This window comes from Diachasma alloeum, unplaced genomic scaffold, assembly GCF_001412515.2.
Source record: "Diachasma alloeum isolate Michigan unplaced genomic scaffold, Dall2.0 Dall_scaffold_00211, whole genome shotgun sequence".
Lineage (NCBI taxonomy): Eukaryota > Metazoa > Arthropoda > Insecta > Hymenoptera > Braconidae > Diachasma > Diachasma alloeum.
In genome coordinates, this window is record NW_021680376.1 from 1,853,486 (window position 1) to 1,872,215 (window position 18,730).

General features: G+C 35.9%; 4 protein-coding genes across 4 annotated transcripts; 1 reads left to right on the forward strand and 3 right to left on the reverse strand.

Moving 5' to 3' along the window:
- Positions 1-50: 50 nt before the first annotated feature.
- Positions 51-5,465, reverse strand: LOC107036749 (breast cancer metastasis-suppressor 1-like protein). Its single transcript, XM_015254893.1, has 3 exons — positions 5,368-5,465; positions 1,542-1,785; positions 51-784 (listed from the first exon to the last, which is right to left on the reverse strand). The coding sequence occupies exons 2-3, from the start codon at positions 1,757-1,759 to the stop codon at positions 301-303; spliced, it is 702 nt and encodes a 233-aa protein (XP_015110379.1). The 5' UTR covers positions 1,760-1,785; positions 5,368-5,465; the 3' UTR covers positions 51-300.
- A 630-nt stretch (positions 5,466-6,095) lies between these two features.
- LOC107036728 (tRNA pseudouridine synthase A) lies at positions 6,096-11,043 on the reverse strand. Its single transcript, XM_015254863.2, has 6 exons — positions 10,630-11,043; positions 9,002-9,367; positions 8,078-8,420; positions 7,742-8,000; positions 7,072-7,217; positions 6,096-6,282 (listed from the first exon to the last, which is right to left on the reverse strand). The coding sequence occupies exons 1-6, from the start codon at positions 10,679-10,681 to the stop codon at positions 6,168-6,170; spliced, it is 1,281 nt and encodes a 426-aa protein (XP_015110349.1). The 5' UTR covers positions 10,682-11,043; the 3' UTR covers positions 6,096-6,167.
- On the forward strand, positions 10,821-15,211 carry LOC107036729 (probable 39S ribosomal protein L45, mitochondrial). Its single transcript, XM_015254864.2, has 6 exons — positions 10,821-11,057; positions 12,176-12,493; positions 13,750-13,901; positions 13,967-14,015; positions 14,123-14,272; positions 14,870-15,211. Exons 1-6 carry the CDS (start codon positions 11,007-11,009, stop codon positions 15,161-15,163), a joined length of 1,014 nt encoding a protein of 337 aa, XP_015110350.1. The 5' UTR covers positions 10,821-11,006; the 3' UTR covers positions 15,164-15,211.
- Positions 15,212-16,325: 1,114 nt separating this feature from the next.
- Positions 16,326-18,643, reverse strand: LOC107036754 (odorant receptor 13a). The gene is made up of 7 exons (XM_015254897.1): positions 18,626-18,643; positions 18,117-18,567; positions 17,771-18,053; positions 17,613-17,712; positions 16,741-16,851; positions 16,513-16,668; positions 16,326-16,427 (listed from the first exon to the last, which is right to left on the reverse strand). The coding sequence occupies exons 1-7, from the start codon at positions 18,641-18,643 to the stop codon at positions 16,377-16,379; spliced, it is 1,170 nt and encodes a 389-aa protein (XP_015110383.1). The 3' UTR covers positions 16,326-16,376.
- Positions 18,644-18,730: the final 87 nt, after the last annotated feature.

Sequence of the window (18,730 nt, forward strand, 5' to 3'; positions counted from 1 at the left end):
CGAACGAAGGGATATTCATGCACGAAAAAAAAGTTGAAACGCCTTCCTCATAAATTCATAATACAAAAGTTCTTTAATTCCATTAAGAAATGACTAACAACTACAGAAGTTCAAGTCTCCTCAATAAATCAATATCAATTACCTCACTTATTTCAACAGTCTGCCTCCCCTCAATTAATTACCCGCCCAACAGCTCACTTAATTAATTACTATTCACTAGATCAGTTCCCTTGAATTATTCCTCCACGAAAGAGTTCATCCACTTCAACGCGTAAGTCCCTACGGTTTTAGTAATGTACACTATTTATTCAGCATTATCCCAGCATTTCGACAGCTCAGACTCTTCCTGATGAGCGTCCAGTCCTCCAGGATCTCTGATTCATTGAGCATGTAGACGATATATGGTCCATTGACGTAGACAGTGCGTTTTCTCTTGTTGTGGCCTCGTCTTCTCCTTCCGGTGGAGCTCAGCCACAGGTCCTCGTGGATGTCCACGAGGTTCTTGTCCTCCTCCAGCCTTCGGATCTTCTCCTGGAGATCGCTGTAGATCGAATTTCGCAGAATTGTCTTCTCGTTCTTCAGATTGTCCTCAGCTGCTTTTTTCTCCCCCTCGTACTTGTGCTCAATGTTCTTACGTCTCATCTCCTGGAGCACCTCTGCCACTTCCATCTTCGTCTCCATCTTCTCCTGGAGGCGCATCAGGGGAACTGAATATTCCTCGGCTGTCTCGTCTTCTATCTCTTGGACTTTTTGATTTAGTTGAGTCATTTGTTCGTGATAAAGTCTGGAATGGGAGAATTCGAAATTTGTTATTGGTTGGTATCTTCGAAGCGAAGGGAGATAGCGGAATTTTTGTTATGACATTTTTTACAGAGAATTGCACGGGCTACAAAAAAGATCTTAACGAAAATTTTGGTATCTCTCATAGATTCAGAAATATTTTCGAAGAACTGAGGGTTTCAAGTGCAATTGATCAATTTTTTCCATCAATATTTTTAAAACTTTTGGGTTTGAAGGAGAATCTCAAAAGATTTTGCTTTCATTCGTGAAATTCCCAACAAGAAATATCTGATATTTTTTTCAATCTTTTGGTTTCAAAAATATTTTAAAAAGGAATTGCAATTTTTGTCTTTTTTCTGAGATTCTAGATTTGTGATTAGTTGATATCTTCGAAGCTAAGAGAGATAGACAAATTTTGTTATACCATTTTTTGTAAAGAATTTTATGAAGCACAAAAAAAATCTTGACGAAAATTTTAGTATCTTTCATAGATTCAGAGATATTTTCGAAAACTGAGGCTTCCAAATGAAATTAATCAATTTTTTCTCCATCAATATTTTTAAAACTTTGGGGTTTGAAGGAGAATTTCAAGAGATTGTCACATCATTCATGAAATTCCCCACAAAAAATGATATATTTTTCTTTCTTTGAACCTTTAGGTTTCAAAGATATTCAAAAACAAAATTAAATTTTCTCCTCGTGATTTTTCTCTGTTATGACTATATTTTCGATTACGATATGGTTGGAGGAAAATCACGTACTGTTCCTTGAGTAATACAAATTGTCTCTCGAGAACATCGACCTTCTCCTGACACTCGATTCTCCTCCGCTCGTTGTCATCCTCATCCATCGTGGAGGAGTCATCGCTGTCACTGTGCTCAGCCCCACTGTCACCGGAAACCGAGCTCTGGTCGGTGTTATTACTATCCTGCGACATTTCTCCTTCTTCGGGGTGGGAGTAATCTCGGAAAATTGGCATCTACGAGGGGAGAGGAATCTCCGAGACTAGTGGAAAATCGATCGGTGAATTCACGATTCGTAAATAATCCAATGTGTGGATACTTTTCAAGAGATAAACCCACTGAATTTATTTCATTTTAATTGACTATATTTGCACTTATTTTACAATAAATGTCAACTTCTCGATTTAACCGTCCAAACCGTCCGGCGCTTTTCACAAGAACTTGGTCTACCGTCTGTGTCAAATTTCGATAACCAAGTCTTGCAAACGACTGACTATGCCGTGTCTCCCTCATCCCTTAAATATGCTGCCCTACTCTCCTAGCTTCCCNCCCCCCCCCCCCCACTGCCGCTCACTCTCTGGGCCTTACGCGTCATTTCCGTACTTGAGGAATGTCGCCTCGTCGCCATCGATGAGGGTGATCCGGCGATAGTGCAATAAAACAATAAACCCCTACGTCTAAAGTTTCAACGAAATTTCAAGAATTTTGGCGCCAATTAGAGTTTGTCCTTCGCCATAGCTCGACGGTTATTAATTTTTTCAGTGAAACAAGTATTGAAAGTGATCGAAAATCGCTATTATTCATGCGAGTATCTCCGAAATTAGTGAATATTCAGTTGAATAATTAAAAATGAGTCAACTCAATTGAATCCTCGACTGCCAACAACTGAAAGCTCTTTGAAAAATGTATTTTCGTTGTATGATTAGAGAAATAATAATTTTTCACTTAAAAAATCATACAGATGGATAATAGAAGATACAGTGAGTTTAATCTCTGCCATTTGCTGATATTTAATTGAATATTCCCTTATTTGGACGATAATTGCGTGAATAATAGCGATTTTCGGTCAGCTTCAATACTTGTCTCACTGAAAAAATTGATAACCGTCAAGCTACGGCGAAAGACAAACTCCAATTAGCGCCAAAATTCTTGTCATTTTATTGACAATTTTTGGTGAAAATTTCATCTTTATAAAAAATTAGCTTTTTGAGGAATTAGCGATAAAAAAAATGTTTGCTCTATGTATGACGTCTCATTTTGAAGAGTTTTTCATGTTCTTTGAGTGTGTCAGAGGGCATTTTGATAGCTTGAAACCGCGCAGAGATATTGGGGCCAATTTGAAAAAAAAAAAAATTTTTTTACAAAAACTTGCCATTTTCAAAAAATTATGACTCCTTCAATTACCAATATTTTGGAGGGGGTATCCAAGCATCATGGCGACACCCAGACCTGTCAACCACCTCGTATTTTTAATCATTTATTAAAAATATTTCTTCTCCTCAGCCCATCCTCAACTTGTTTCATAACACTTTCGTGGTGCTAAGGATTTAGTCGTGATAACATTTGAGCCTCGGAATTCACCAAACAAGGAGAATTTGTAGAGTTCAGATCTACCCGCATTTCAGTAGTTTTTTCAAACCTCCTGCCCTCTTAAACACTGAGAGAAAAATCTGAAGTTCGATTTACAATAAGAAAATAGTTGAGGCAGTTTTGGTGAACGATACGATTTTTTTTGTTTGCGGCACATAACATTATAGTAACTTCACAAGCGTAATTTTTGCAAATAAAAATGCAGTTACACTAAACAACGTTCAACTGCGTGAAATACACAGCAGTATGAAAATTCGGCTGCGTGAAACACACAAACTTCACGCATGCGTGGAGTGTATGGAGTGTACAGGAGTGATTCACGCAATGGTGCGAATAGTCACGGCCAATAAAATACATATTCCAGAAGTGTCAATTTCACCGTACGAGGCCCCATAAGGGGGTCATAAAAGTCCGGTAGTCTACGCCCGGTACAAAAGGGCCTATTCAATCTATTGTAACTGAGCTAATTGGGTCTGGGAGCTACCATAACTCAAAGCGCGCTCTGTGCCTTTCCCTGTAGCAGGGGACGATGCTCGCCCCATCGTTGGAAAAGTCAATTGCAGGTAACGGGGCTCCCGACGCCTTGGAGCGACCCCCAAGCGAGTGTCCAGGTAAAGGGATCACCAAAAAAGTAAAAACCCGGAGGGTGGAAATTCGCACTGGTAATAAAAATAAATGAGATTGTGGTGGTCACGAATTAACAATGGAAAAATCGAGAGTCTATAGAAAATCTTTGACTCCAATCTTAATCCTACGGCTCGTCTTAATCCTACTGCAATAAATAGCGCAATAAAATAATACTCCAATCGCCTGTTATATTTTATTATGGGGTGGCGGAGGCCTCGGTCGGTAACGTTATGGGTTTCGCATTGGCCGGGCCTCGCGTCCGAAATAGTATATTTCGTAACGAGTGCAAAATAGTATATTTCGTAACGAGTGCAAAAAACATTTTTTCACGAGTTACAAACAATATTTTTCATCACAATGTGGCGGAAATTGGACTTTTAGGCACGCGGAGCGTGCCGAAATAGTATATTCCGTCATTAGGCCGAAAAAAACTTTTTCTGACGAATATGATTGCAACCCTCGCCTCCGGCTCGTGCTGCAAACCTCATATTCGCCAGAAAAGTTTTTTTTGGCCGTATTACGAACAATATTTTTTGTCATGACTGCCGTAGGCAGAGATTTACGGACGCGGAGCGTCCGTGAAACACTGCCTTATGGCCGGAATGACAAAAAAATACAAGAATAGGGTGAATCGTCCAGTGTTCGAACGAATAAGGTCACAGTTATTTTTGACGTAGATTTAAAAATATAGCCAAGTCGAAAATTCATTTAAAAATAATTATAACTCCCCTGTACATCTCCATAGATAATAGAAAAAAATATTATGAATATTAATTGACGATACAATTAATGATATGAATACAAAAAGCTGAAAATGTGTGAAAACCCAGTAATCGAAATGCGTATTCTGTAATGGGAATATGCTATTGGCGGCGTGTCATCGAAAACTGTTTTTTCCGCTGGTAATAAGGTAACTTAGACATTTTTAATCAGCACAATATCATTTGGAAATATCATAATTTTATTTTTCATGTATAATGCGAGGCATCTCTACCTTCTACTAATTTATTTTATAAAAAAAGTACGAATTAGTTCGATTACTGGTCTGGTTCGAACACTGGTTGGTTCACCCTATTTGAAGCATAAAGGAAAGAATCAATTGAAAAAGTTGTGAGGCACGTGGAGTGCCAGTGATCGGGACCAGTGTCCTGCCTTCATGACTATCATGCCATCCATTACAAAAAATTTGTCTCTTTACGAAGGGATTGGAGAAACTCTCACTAAACAACTGCAAGACCTTCAATTCGGAAAAATATTGCAATCCTAATGCGTGTGATTATTATTAGTGTTTTTTTCCTACCACTGTGAGGAATAATATATGTTTATTTTCATGTTTCCAACATGAAAATAAATGCTAAATAAACACGTATCGAGGAAAAAATCAATTCATGAACATTTTTCGCAGAGAATTAAATTCTCCGCAAAAAATGTCTTGAAATTTTCGCTCGAAAACAATTATTACCGAGATAATTGAATTGCCAAAGGAATGAGCAATAACCAATTAAAATTATTCCGGTGAAAAACAAAATCCTAACCCTAAATTTCATCCCCCGAAATTATGCTCGAAAACCAAGAAAAAAAAAAATTAAAAACATGCAACCAGGAGTAGGTCTCAACAATCACTCACCACCACAAAAATAATTCCAAAACAAAACAATAAAAACAACAAAAATGAGATAAACTCGATCGATCAGTCGTTCGCTGTATCTTTCACTCTAAAACCAAATCAATCCGCCATATTGAACTCAGTCGGGGGGGCTGTTATCCTATGTTATCCTCATATTCAAAAACTACTACGTTTAAAGTAGAAGACTAAATTAAATTGTAATTAAGAATATTTAGATTATTTTTAAAATTCTACAAATCAATGAAAGACAATATAGATTATTCGTACAATCAGAATTCCACATGTTCAAAATGACACACAATGAACTGAGATATTAGCATTCATTTTTTTTATTTTTTTCAAATAGTTTTGGGCGTTTGGAACAGCCCATCCGAATTTTATTTTTCATGTATAATGCGAGGCATCTCTACCTTCTACTAATTTATTTTATAGAAAAAGTACTAATTAGTTCGATTACTGGTCTGGTTCGAACACTGGTTGGTTCACCCTACATAATGGAATGATAATTTTCAGGTCCACATGAAACTGAAAATTGAAAACAAAAGTAAAAATTCAGTCAATTATTTTTCTAAATTCTCAATCTATTGAAAAAAAACAATTTTATTTAATTTCAAGGAAAATTATAAAGGATCTCTGCAGTTGATTTCCGAGTTCATTTCCCATCAGTGAGGTTCATAATCCAACTGTAAGAAACGTTTATCATGCAGGTTGACAAAATATAAAATTCATCCAATTATATTCATCATTTATTTGTCACAGACATTATAAAACAGTTCCCAGTATTCTTGAAATGAACAATTCTACTCATTGATATCCGCGTCCTCATCATCATCTTGTTTTTGCTTATTATTCTCCTCGTCTTCGTCATGTGGACCTATTTTGTGCATTGCCAGGTCACCCAGCCATAGCAGCATCCTGACGAAAATCATTAAGGAAAAAATTTTGCGATTCCGAAAATAAGGACGTTTTGTAAAAAATTGTCGAAAGATTCTTTATGCAGCTTCTGAAATTTATCACGAAAATATTTTGACCTATGCTATTATGCTATGATATTATGTACCTATGCTCATTCAGAGGTCGTGAGCTATCACATTTTGATCATTTCGAGTCCCAAGAGTCTATCAAGAATGAAATACCATTGGAGTTACTATGTTAGTTAATAAGGAAAGTTGTAGACACCAATGAACAGTGATTTATTGAAGAATGAGAGAGAAGAACCCCATCCACATCAACTGGTGCTACGACAGAGTGAATTCTTAAGCCGCAAGTTAAGAAACTCAATTTTAAAATGTTGATATCTCCGTTATAATAGTAAAATGGGATTAAAAATCCGTTGACTGAGGTTTCGGATGGTTAAAAAAACAAGAAAAATACATAAATTATAGTAATGTCTTAATATTTCACAGAAATGTCGGCAATTGAAAGAATAGGTACAATGGAAATGGGATACCATGGGACTTTCCCCGGTTATAGGCGAGTATTTATTAAAAAATAGTAACTATCATGATTAATATAAGTGAATTCTAATTCTGAAGTTTTTACTTTTTGACATCTAATTTAAACTATCCCATCTTTACACTCATTTCAGTAGAAATATTGGACTAATGAGGTGTTCACCTTAGCTACACGAGCGCAGTATCATTTACCTTACATCTTTTCAGTAATGTTTGAATTGATTTGGCTTTTTTATACGTAAAAGGATACGATTGCTCCTTCAATTCTGTTTCCTCGATATGTGGGAGAATGAATTCGTTGTGAAATTTCTGGACTGCCTCCTCGCAGTCACTCCACTCCAACTGCTCGTGAATTCCATCAGCACCATATCTTTTGTTATAATTGTCATAGTGCACCTAGATAAGCATAAATGATTTCTTAATTCTATATCTATCCCTATGAATTCATTTTGATCTGTGAATCACCTTCTTTCGACAGAATCGAGTCAAAAGTCCAAAAAATCTCTTCAAAGATGAGAAATGATTAATAACATTATTAATTCAACAATTTACAAGTACTCTAATGATTTTCTACTATCAAACGACTTCAGAAATTGATAAAAAATGTCTAATAACGCCAAAAAATTTATAATTAGGAGTTGTGAATTCAAAATCAAAATGAATGAAGATAAAAAATTATTTACATCATTGAAACCCAATCCCAACCCCGGAACGATCGGAAATTTGTTAAATTCAATTTATAAAATGGCTTTTATTAATATTATTAATAATTTAATATTTAATAACGAGTACTCTACTGATTCTAAACTATCAAATGACTTCAGAAATTCATAAAAAATGTGTAACAACATCAAACAAAATTGCATAATCATGAATTATGAATTCAGGATCAGAATGACTGATTAGGAAAAATTATTTACATGATTGAGGACCAATCCCAATCCAGGAGCAATCGGAATGTCCCACTTATCTGGTTTGAAGCTCTCCTCAACCGCCTCTTCAGTCGCAAGATTTCTAACAATGGAAATAGTAAGTGCCACCATTTTCCGGATCTGATGAAGCATGAAGCTCTGTCCTTTAACTTGAAGAGTTGCGAATTCAATGTTGTCCTTGGAGATGTGGGTCTCCAGGATCTGGCACTTCATCATGTACCTGTTGGCTCGAGGATCGAAAGCTCTCCTAAATGCGACGAACAATTAACTCATGAATAAAAGCAATTGGAGATTGAGTGAATGCTAATTGATGAATTTTCTCACACTCTGGACGTGAAATTGTGGAAATTGTGGGTCCCCTCGAACAACTTTAATACTGAATTCACCTTCTCTCGCAATTCAGGGCTCATTCTGAACTCTGTGTACGGTTTGCCGTCGATTATTTTGAGCTCCTCCACACGCTTAGCGAGCTCCTCCTCTGTGGGGGGACCTCGGTCCATCAGGGTTGTGTCGTCAGGGGCAAATGCAAATGTTGGGAGGGTGTAGGTGTAGGTCCTCGCGTTGCACTGGGATTTACTGTTGAAGCCTTTTGTGACCCGTTTTATTCCGAATACACGGATTTCCTTCGGTAGAAACTGATTTATGTCGTCAATATTTGCGTAATCAGCTGCAACAAGAGGAATTTATTGAACATTTGCAGGAAATTATTATTAACCAAGTGTTCTAATCCTTCACACATTGAAAAATTTAATTGAAAAAACCTGGCGAATTGAATTTTTTTTTGCAACTTATTCTATTGAAATATTTTCCACAGAATTTCCTCGGTTAGAATTTTCTAAGATCTTTTAAATTCTATTTTTCTTTTCTTTTCTATGACTTACTATGACATGAAAAATAGAAGAATAGAGTAGTGAAATAAGAATTTAAAGAGGGGAACCCATTCGAAGCAAATTGATAATTTATTAGCAACAATAACTATACTCATTTTCAAAACAATGCAATTATCACAAAAATAATTCAAAGTTTGTTGTAAAAATGACTAAATCCCCAATATTTATACAAAACATTTCGCAAATATTTTTCAAATAAGTTTTCAACAAAAACAAAAAGAAAAGGTCAAAAAATTCTCTTCGATGTTTTTTTTTTAAATTATTTCCTTTAATTTTCACCTCCAAGTTCCCCGTACCCATTAATTTAATAATACCTTCTTGTTCTAATTAACGATAAATACTCTGAAAAATTTCTTACGAAGTTTAGCAGAACAGATTTGTCTCGTGGCAGACACCCCCTTGTCCGTCCTCGCAGCCCTCTGGAAATTAGTGTACTGAATCGTCTCAAAGGCCTCCTCATCAATCAATTTAGCCTTAAACATGGCTGTGATTAAGTCCTCCTCGATGGTCCTCATGTTGGGGTTCCTCTGCATGCCGTAGTAGTCCTTACCCAGGTATCCAAGCATAAAGGCGAAATTCTTCTTCTTTATCCTATCAAACTTCTTCTTTTTTATTTCTGAATTATCGACCTGTTCTTCGAGGGGCCTCTTGTTGCTGTCCGGCACAGCTTCGCTGGGAGCTGCGTTCAGCTCTGTTTGGGTTGACATCGCACTACGATTTTTTACTATGAGAAAAACGTCAACACTGATGAAACGTCTAATAATTCGGGGGAGACAAAAGAAGAAACTATTTTCACGTCTTCATAAATTTTGGACTTTAAGGATAATCGGGCGAGCCCGGAGGGTTGGAAAAAAACAGCCATTTTTTTATTTTTTGTTTTACGTATTCTTTAAATGGTGGAAAAGGCGTGTGCAAAGTTTCAGACTGCTGGGGAGCATGGTTAATTTATTATGAATTTTTGAAAAAGTGGTCATTTGACCGGTGATCTTATGGAAATCACCAAAAAAACTGCAAAACTCAAGGAAAAAATGCAGCCAAAGTCATGAAACTTTAGACACATTCAGAACATGTGATCAATGATTTTTTGAGTGAAAAAGATTGTCGCCTAGGAGCATTGTTTATTAATAATAGCGAAAAAAGTACTGAAAAAATAGTAAAATAATTGATACCCAAAATTTCCAACTGATGATGAATTAAATATTTAAAAATATGGAACTATGAATTTTCTATTAAGTAGATAATACTAAATTTTTTATGAAGGGATTTCCGGTTATCCAAGTAATCGTCAATCTTCCTAGCTCAATAACTGATTAATGAATAATTCAAAATTTGACTATTCGCATTGATGACTTGAATAAATAAAATTCCAAAGTGATATTAACAGATTAACTACTTAATAATTTAAGAGTAATTATAATTTATGGATATGGCTATTCCTGTTTCTCATACATTGAAGATCGATTACATGTGTCTAGAAATAATTAATTAGTACAAAAAAATTAATTGTTTATTGTTCGTTTACCCCGCAGACGCTTAAAATATTAAAAATAGTCCAGGGCCTCCAATTTTTGAGCTACAGAGGTTTGTTTTTCAAAATTTTTGAAAAAATGTGGGCAAAATCAATTTCAAAAGTAGGGGAGGTTGGGGTAAAATGGACACTTGACTTTTTTTTAAATATTAATGACGGGTTGAAATGTTGATAAAATTTAATAATTTTTCTTTCATTGCAAAGAGCAATTCTTTCCCTTTGTGATGACCCTAAACTGAGCTCAATTGATAAATTTGTTTCTGAGTTATGAATAATTTAAAAAAAGTCTAGTGTCCATTTTACCCCACTCACCCCTATGAGAAATTCAGAAAAAAAAGTTGATGAAAAAAATTCCAGGAAATCCAAATTTCCTTTTCCTACATAACAATATATTCTGAATATTATTCACCAGCTCTCTGCCACATGAAGAGCTACACTTTTGCATGTTTGCTACTCACCGAAGGAAGGAAGAATACTATTGATCCTACAGGTCCTTAATAACCGAAGCATTGAGAAAAACTGCAGCTCTTCAAGGCGACTTCAATAAACAATCACAACTTCCAATGATCAACACAAAAATATTTCTTATCTTCGCATGTTTTCCTTCCTCTCAACCATGTGCTGTTGCCAGAGCAGTTTTAACCTCAGTTTCAGCTCCAAAATGTCCAGCGAGAGAGTGAGGTTAGGGCGGTGATCAGATCTCGCGAGAATCATGAATTGGACGGTCGGTTTTTCATAATTTCTGTTGTAATTACGAATTACTGAGAGTTTTCACGTGTTGTGGGGTGTTTTGTGGGGGTAATAGAGGGTAAATGTGTCTGTAAAATCTGCAAACATGTCTGGATTCGCTGTCAATGCTGTCTGCGGACTGGCGAGAGCTGCACAGGTTAGAAACATCAATTATTGTGTGGAATTTATTACTTGGAACGATTAATTGTTGAGTTTTTGTCATTAGTTATTGACTTCTCTCGTGATTTTCGTCGATTTAATGACGTGTTCTGGGACAATGAGTTATCTGATCGTTGATGTCTTTGTTGGAAATTTAATAGTCGAATTTTTTGGCAATTTGATAAGAGATATTGGGTGGATATTTTGGGAGTGGGTGGTTTCAGGGGAAAATTTCAAAAGACCTTTTTTGTGGGGAATTTCCTCATTTACAGAAGAATGCTTTTGAGTTTTTACTGTTGAATGATTCGTTAACGAGATAATTGTCTATTCAATAAGAAATTGGAGGTGATTGAATCGTTCAACATTTTTTATTATTTTGGGATTTTAGGAGTTTAGTAGGGGAGGTTGGGGTAAATCGGACAATTTTGACTTTTTTTTAAATGTTAAGGAGAGGTTGAAATGTTGATAAAATTCAATAATTTTCCTTTCAATACAAAGAACAATTCTTTCCCTTTCTGACGAGCCTAAACTGAGCTTAATTGGTCAATTCGTTTCTGAATTATGAATATTTAAAAAAAAGTCTGAAGTGTCCGTTTTACCCCACCCTCCCCTACGAAATGCTAAAGGTTTTTTTCTTTAAAACATCTCTCTTTACATTTTTTTCTAAAAATCACTCCCTTGATTAGATATCAGTAGCGGAGCGGTAAAACGGTTCAAGTCGATTGTGACTATTAGCCAGTTTTCCATGAATATCTCGAAATATAAAGGAGATAGCAGAATTTTAGTCATGACCTTTTTTGAAGCCCATAATTCGCTCTACAAATAAGGTTATTACGAAAGTTTCGTTATCTGCCTTAGATTCAGAGATATTTCTAAAAAACTCAGCTGAAGGCTAAATTGACTTGAACCGTTTCACCGCTTCGCTACTCATATTTTTGATTGCATAGATTGAAAACGAATCATAAATTAAAAGACGATGTCAAAAAACCGAGTCGAAAATTTTCAACAAAAAATGTTTTCGATTTTTCCTCTTAAAATTATTTATCAACGAGATGAAATTATTTATTCAACATTCAAGAAAATGAGTTAATTGACGTTGATATGTCTTCATTTCAGACCAACACGTCCCTGTTGTCATCCATCTCCCGCCAGTCAATCATCCTGACGCAGATCAGGAATCACAACAAGCACTGGAATCCGAAATACAAGAAACTCCGAGCGGAGAAAGTCATAAAAATCAAGCTCCCGGATTACCAGAAGGAGGAAGATGAGGAGTTAGCAGCTGAGAAAGTCCGGACTAAAATGAAGGAACAGGGTCTCCAGCCCAGCAGACCCTGGGTAGAGAGGCCCATCTTCATCAGTTGCACTGGAGCTATTTTCGAGGAATATGTACCCCCTGAGGGCGATGGAAAGTTCTCTGCAGTCTCCGGAGCAGTAAGAAATATTCGACATTCCCATTTCGATACATAATTTTTTTTAATACCTAGAGACCTCAGAGAGGTGACGAAATTCTTGTCTAAATTTTTTTTTAGCTTTCATTATGCCCTTTTTCCTGACCCATTAAATTTTCCTTTTTTCAATCAACTGTTTACAATCATTCTCATTGCAAAAAGCAACACGACCCATGAGCATCATATGCCCCAATTTATCAGCTGTTAAATTTTCATATTACAATAAATGATTTGCTCATGTTCTAATTCCTACGCTCACTGAATAAGATTTTAATCATAGTTACAGTTCAATTCCTTCTAGAACACACTTTAGAGTGTGAATTTCTGGAATTCAATGTTTGTTGATACTCTGGTGAAAGTGCGTGCCCACACTGTTATCAATTTTTAGTTAGTTTATACGGTAATTCAATTAATATGTTGTTCATCTCGTGTTTTCAGCACCAAATTAAAAATTAAAACTTCATTTGGAATATTGAGTCCCAGCTTCTTCTTATTCATATCAGAAATTTTGTATTTGGATATTAATATTATTTATTCAAAGTGAAAAAATCGATCATCATCTTCACTATATTGCATTCAGATTCTCCTATCCTTAACGTCAAAAATGTGAGATAATCTCATAATTCTAGCTATTAATTCTAATCAACTTCGTTCGAAGAAAATCTTAGTAAACGCAATATTAAGAAAGTAGAATTATTCGGTTTTCCTCTGACCTAAATGATTTGGACAATTATGATTCGTTTATTCATGTTTCGTAGAATGGTATTCAATTCTCATTTGTTTGTCAGGAGGGCTTCATGAAAATTCGACGCGAGACGATTGTACTCATGAAATCTGCCTGACTTTCTCGATTCGTTCGAGATATTGCCCATGCCTTTTCAGAAAGGAAAATATCTGTAAATCGAAAGGAAATATTTATCACAAATCCTGTAGTAAAAACAATTTTTTTCAATCTTCTATAATTTGGAAAGAATAAATAACATTAATTTTTCAATATTGCAGCTCATTTTTTGTAGCTTTCATTGTGCTTCAAAAAAACTTCATTTCAACAATATTCAACATAAAGCAAAAAAATTCTATTTCCCTTGGAAATCTGTTTTTGTTTAACATCTCTAAACCTAAAAGAGAAATTTATGAATAATTCTGTAATGAAAAACGATTTTTCAATCTTCTATAATTTCAAAAGAACATTTGTTCTTTTGAACCAATGATGAACAATAATTTTCAAATATTCATCAGGGTGCAAAGCAAAAGGTAGAATTCATGACGAAAAAGGGTAAATCTTATTTTGCTGTGAAAAAAATCAGAACTTTCCTGGAGGACTTCTCCCCTGGTGCATTTGAAGAGGATGTTCAAGAAACATATATTAAAGCCCATGAAGCTATCGCCAAGTGAGTAATCATATCGAATAATAATTCAATATTGATTTATCCTGACGCCATTCTCTTCCTTTCAGCAAAGATAAGGAGGCTCTACGATTGCTTGTGACCGAGAAGGCATTACCTGTGAGTTGTCACAACATTTTTTCTCCTCCTATTTTTTTTTATTATTTCCATATTTTTATTCCCAATGGAGTTGATAAATTTTTGACGATTGGATTGGACATTTACAGGAAGTAATGCACAATACCCAAGATAAAACGATTCACTGGAAGTTTATACAGTCTCTCACACTTCCTCGTGTTGTGCACGCCCGTTGCACAGACATCATCACCAAGGACAATGTGTTTGGACAGATAACTGTGCGTTTTCATACTCAACAGGTGTGTAAAATAATTAAATAATATTGGATCCTTATTTCGTTATTTGGAAGCCATTCTCATGCCAATTATGCATTTATCTTGAAAATGAGAGATTTTATGGCACAATTAATATAAATATTACTAAATATCATTTCTAAAATGAACATTATTATGACCAACAGTGCCAATAAAACAAATTTTAATTATTATCAAATGGTGGATGGATATTACTCTTTGAATTAGAAGAAAATGTCAAGATAGATTTTGTTTGAAATCCCATTCTCTCAATTCCTTTCTCAAATTATTAAAATTATTCTGGAAATAACACGTTGAAATTAAATTAAGTTGAATCAAATGGTGAATGAATATTAATCTTTGTTGAATGGGAAAAAAATATTTAAAAAACAACATGTGGCTGGAATTTGATTTTCTCGATTCCTTTCCCAAATTTGTTGTAGAAGCGAATTTTGCCATCTTCTTCTATAATCACTTGATTCCTAGATAATTTTATGAAAACAAACGTTGAAATGAACTTCACACTGATTATTTTCGTAAATCCTTACTGGTCGTGGAAAAAATAATCTTCCACACTTGATGATTATTGTTTTCTCTCAACAGACCCTCGCAGTTTACGACAGATTTGGTCGTCTAATACATGGAAGTGAGTTCGTGAAGAAAGACGTACTGGAGTACGTGGTATACGAGAATCACTTGGCGAATAAATACGGTGCATGGAGGATTCATGGAAAAATCATTCCACCCTGGATGCCAGAACGAGAACACACCCGGAGGACTTATCTGATGAAGCCACCACCAGAGCCTGAACAGTTGGAGGAGCCACCGAAGCAGCCAGAAGTGTCTGTTGCACACGTCGATAACGATATCTCGAGCCAACGACCAGCTGTTGCGTAGGATTATGTAAAATAACGAAATAATAAAAAAAAACGTTGATTAATACAATGTCTTGGCGTTATCTTTCTCTGTTTCTTCCCAATCTCCCGTGAAAATTTTTAATTAACATTTTTTTGCGGAATCATGTTTTTTAACTACATCATGATAAAAAATTACTTCGTTTAATAATTTTTTTAACTTTTGAATTTTTCCAAAAAACGGTTGTCTCACGACAACTTAAAAAATGTTCTCAATTCATTGAATAATGGCTTAAAAAATTAGTTTGGATGCCCTTTTGACCGAGTTCGAAGATGCACCAAGCGGCCAAACATCTTCCTTTCGGAAGTGCTTACCTTGCTGATGATGCTGTTTTAAAACATTCTTTGAGTTGAAAATATTAAAATACCCATTTTGAGTCCATTGAGCGGACGAGACGCTCGAGGCGGTTTGTTAAGCCATTTATGATCACATCATGGCTAATAATAATGCTAGAAGAACTCGAAGATTCTTGAGTCTGGAGCGGGTTTTAACTTGTGAGCGAGTGGTGTGCGGCCTACGAGTCGTAGGCCATGACCCGTTTGACCGGACGAGCGCCGCAGTCTCAAGACTCTTGAGTCAAGCGTCGACTCAAAGGCGCTCAAGAGGTGTTACTGAGCCACACAGATCACTCGTGATCACATAACGCTTCCAACACAACTGATCAAATTTCGTTAGATTATTAATGATTCTATATTTTTCGTAAAATTAAATCGTTGTTACTCTCATAAATTCATGAATATCAATATTTTTTTGAGCAATGAATTGGATTAACGTGACATTAAATCATTGTCCGTAGCATTGATACGTACACCATCGATGATTTCGTTATCTGAGGATCGTAAACAATGATAGATTACTCAAATTATGTCATACCAACCCATGTGTCATGCCTCTGGAGCGGTTTTTAACTTGTGAGCGAGTGGTGTGCGGCCTACGAGTCGTAGGCCATGACCCGTTTGACCGGACGAGCGCCGCAGTCTCAAGACTCTTGAGTCAAGCGTCGACTCAAAGGCGCTCAAGAGGTGTTACTGAGCCACACAGATCACTCGTGATCACATAACGCTTCCAACACAACTGATCAAATTTCGTTAGATTATTAATGATTCTATATTTTTCGTAAAATTAAATCGTTGTTACTCTCATAAATTCATGAATATCAATATTTTTTTGAGCAATGAATTGGATTAACGTGACATTAAATCATTGTCCGTAGCATTGATACGTACACCATCGATGATTTCATTATCTGATGAGAACGCAGAAAGAATTGAATACTCAAGTTGATTATCCCGTTCTAATAATCATGTTGGAATAATCAGTGAAATATATACCTGTGCAAAACTCTCCAATGAAAACACATAAAACTTTCCTGCCGTCAGTCGAATGGGCTCTTGAGTCGTTTCCATGCATATAATCAATGCTTTCTTGAAGAAAGGTGACATCTCATACCAATTGCATTCGTAGTAGGCGTTCAGAAGTGCGGTACACTTAACCATGATTAATTAGGCATTGCAATAATTCAATTTCACACGTTGAGATATACAATTGACGCATTTTACCTCAGTATTCAAGCACTCCCCCATGAAACAATTAGCGTATACTAATATTGTCATGGAGAGAATATAAGTTGCCAATCCAAATACACCGAATGCATCAGCATCATCTATATTCTGAAAAATTTTAATGTCCGGAGGAATTTTCGACGAGACCATGCATACGGGTATTATGGGACGAGGAATCAGTAGTCACACGCACGCATGAAAAAAATTTCACTGAAAAATCTAACGAATTCGATGGAAAATTCTATTGGCTTTTTGTTGAATTTTCTATGAATTTATTTTGACGTCAAAAAAATTCAATTCAGTCACGTAGTTTTCGAGATGTTGAGGTAAAAAGATTTTTGAGAAATTGCAGCATCTCGGAAACTACTTGACTGATTGAGCTGGAATTGCGCCCAGAAATACTCCAAAGTAATACCAATTATGTGACGAAATTTCAGATTTTTAGCTTCAACTTTAGTCCTTTTTCTGTGAAGATTTATAACAATTTTCCTGAAAACATCATATCTTCACGTTTCATGATATTCTACGTCATTTTCCGGCAAACTTCGAAGATCGTCAAAATAAACGATCACGAAGCTTCCATTCGGAAGCAAAAAACGTGGTAAATTAAAGCTCAGGAAGTTCTATAGAAAAATCTAATTCTATTGACATTTTCTACGGAACATGTTCCATTGAAAATCTCAACATATTCGGCAAAAAACTAGTAAAAATTCAATAAAAATACAACAGAATTTTCTAGCGAATTCGTTAGGTTTTCCCGGAAAATTTTTTCGTGTTTACAGATCTTCAAAGATATTCATCAAAAACTCATTCCAAAGTTGAGTTGCCTCGTCATGATTCCGCACGTCACCATCAAATCAAAACGTTACCAATAAAAATTGGTAGACAATGAGGCCTATCAAAACCGTCGTAGCAAGAAGATCGTACAGAAGGGCTAGATGAAAAGCATCATTGAGCCACTGCGCGACCCTAGAAAATCGCATAAAAATAATTTCTGAAATCTCCCAAAAACATCATCCTCACTCACACAAATATTTTTATATGCCGCTGAGTGTGTCGACGAAAAAAAGCGCGTGGATCAGAATTGTCATCCTTCATAATTGAAACTCTATGAGTGAGAATGGCAAGCTGACCACAAACATTCATGACGAATCCCAATAAAATACCGTAAGATGTCACGAAAGATACACCCGTATACATCATTGGGAATTGACATGCGTAAACTATTGCGGTTCTCTCGGTTGGTGATAGATCGATGAAATGATAAATTCGATAGGGATTCACCAGGACTGCTGTACCATTCATCATTCCTATTTTGAGAGGACACTGTCATCTTGTCGCGTTTCAGCGCATTGTTACTGAAATTGACTCACGTGTTACGAGATACGTCTGGAACGGTGTCACATAATACATGACAGCAGTGATAGCTGCCAATCTGGTTCCCATCCGATAGAATTTCTCTGCAACTGATGAATACTGATGAAGAATCCTCAACTCTTCGGGATCCTGAAAATTCTCGATTGCTACATCTTCCTCGATTGAATCTATAATTCTACGTGTTGTTTGGCCAAAACGAATTATGATAATTCTGTATATCGCCATTGTTTGAAATGCGGTTTCCGTTAGATTCAGTATCACCAATTCTAGACTCCCCATGATGCTCGCGAGATCTAGCAGCTGCATTGAGAGATGAATGGCGAAATACGTCAGAAAAATTGTGAGCTTCAGTTGTCCAAATGACGTTATGTTCTTCGGCCAAATACCTAGGACACCTAGGGGCCAACTAATTCGATCGAACAGGTACTTCACCTTTTCAAATTCAACCTTAACAAAGGTACGTGGAATAGAATATTGTATGGGGGAAGAAGGAATCGGAAAATACCTTTGAGCTCATGTCCATTTCTCATGAATTCGTGACACACGCTTCTGAAGAAAAAAAGTTTCTTCCACAGAGAAATAATAGAGAGAACAGAGGAGCGATATTAAA

What these genes read in the sequence shown, in the direction of transcription:
- LOC107036749 (XM_015254893.1), bottom strand. Translation starts at nt 1,759, where the DNA reads ATGCCAATTTTCCGAGATTACTCCCACCCCGAAGAAGGAGAAATGTCG. An exon ending in TTTGTATTACTCAAGGAACA is followed by an intron (nt 785 to 1,541) that starts GTACGTGATTTT and finishes CTCCCATTCCAG; the next exon opens with ACTTTATCACGAACAAATGA.
- LOC107036728 (XM_015254863.2), bottom strand. Translation starts at nt 10,681, where the DNA reads ATGCTTCGGTTATTAAGGACCTGTAGGATCAATAGTATTCTTCCTTCC. An exon ending in TAGTATTCTTCCTTCCTTCG is followed by an intron (nt 9,368 to 10,629) that starts GTGAGTAGCAAA and finishes TTTTTCTCATAG; the next exon opens with TAAAAAATCGTAGTGCGATG. An exon ending in CACAATTTCACGTCCAGAGT is followed by an intron (nt 8,001 to 8,077) that starts GTGAGAAAATTC and finishes CGTCGCATTTAG; the next exon opens with GAGAGCTTTCGATCCTCGAG.
- LOC107036729 (XM_015254864.2), top strand. Translation starts at nt 11,007, where the DNA reads ATGTCTGGATTCGCTGTCAATGCTGTCTGCGGACTGGCGAGAGCTGCA. An exon ending in GCCCATGAAGCTATCGCCAA is followed by an intron (nt 13,902 to 13,966) that starts GTGAGTAATCAT and finishes TCTTCCTTTCAG; the next exon opens with CAAAGATAAGGAGGCTCTAC. An exon ending in TGCGTTTTCATACTCAACAG is followed by an intron (nt 14,273 to 14,869) that starts GTGTGTAAAATA and finishes TTCTCTCAACAG; the next exon opens with ACCCTCGCAGTTTACGACAG.
- LOC107036754 (XM_015254897.1), bottom strand. An exon ending in TTGTCTACCAATTTTTATTG is followed by an intron (nt 16,852 to 17,612) that starts GTAACGTTTTGA and finishes AAAATTTTTCAG; the next exon opens with AATATAGATGATGCTGATGC. An exon ending in GGGAGTGCTTGAATACTGAG is followed by an intron (nt 16,669 to 16,740) that starts GTAAAATGCGTC and finishes ATCATGGTTAAG; the next exon opens with TGTACCGCACTTCTGAACGC.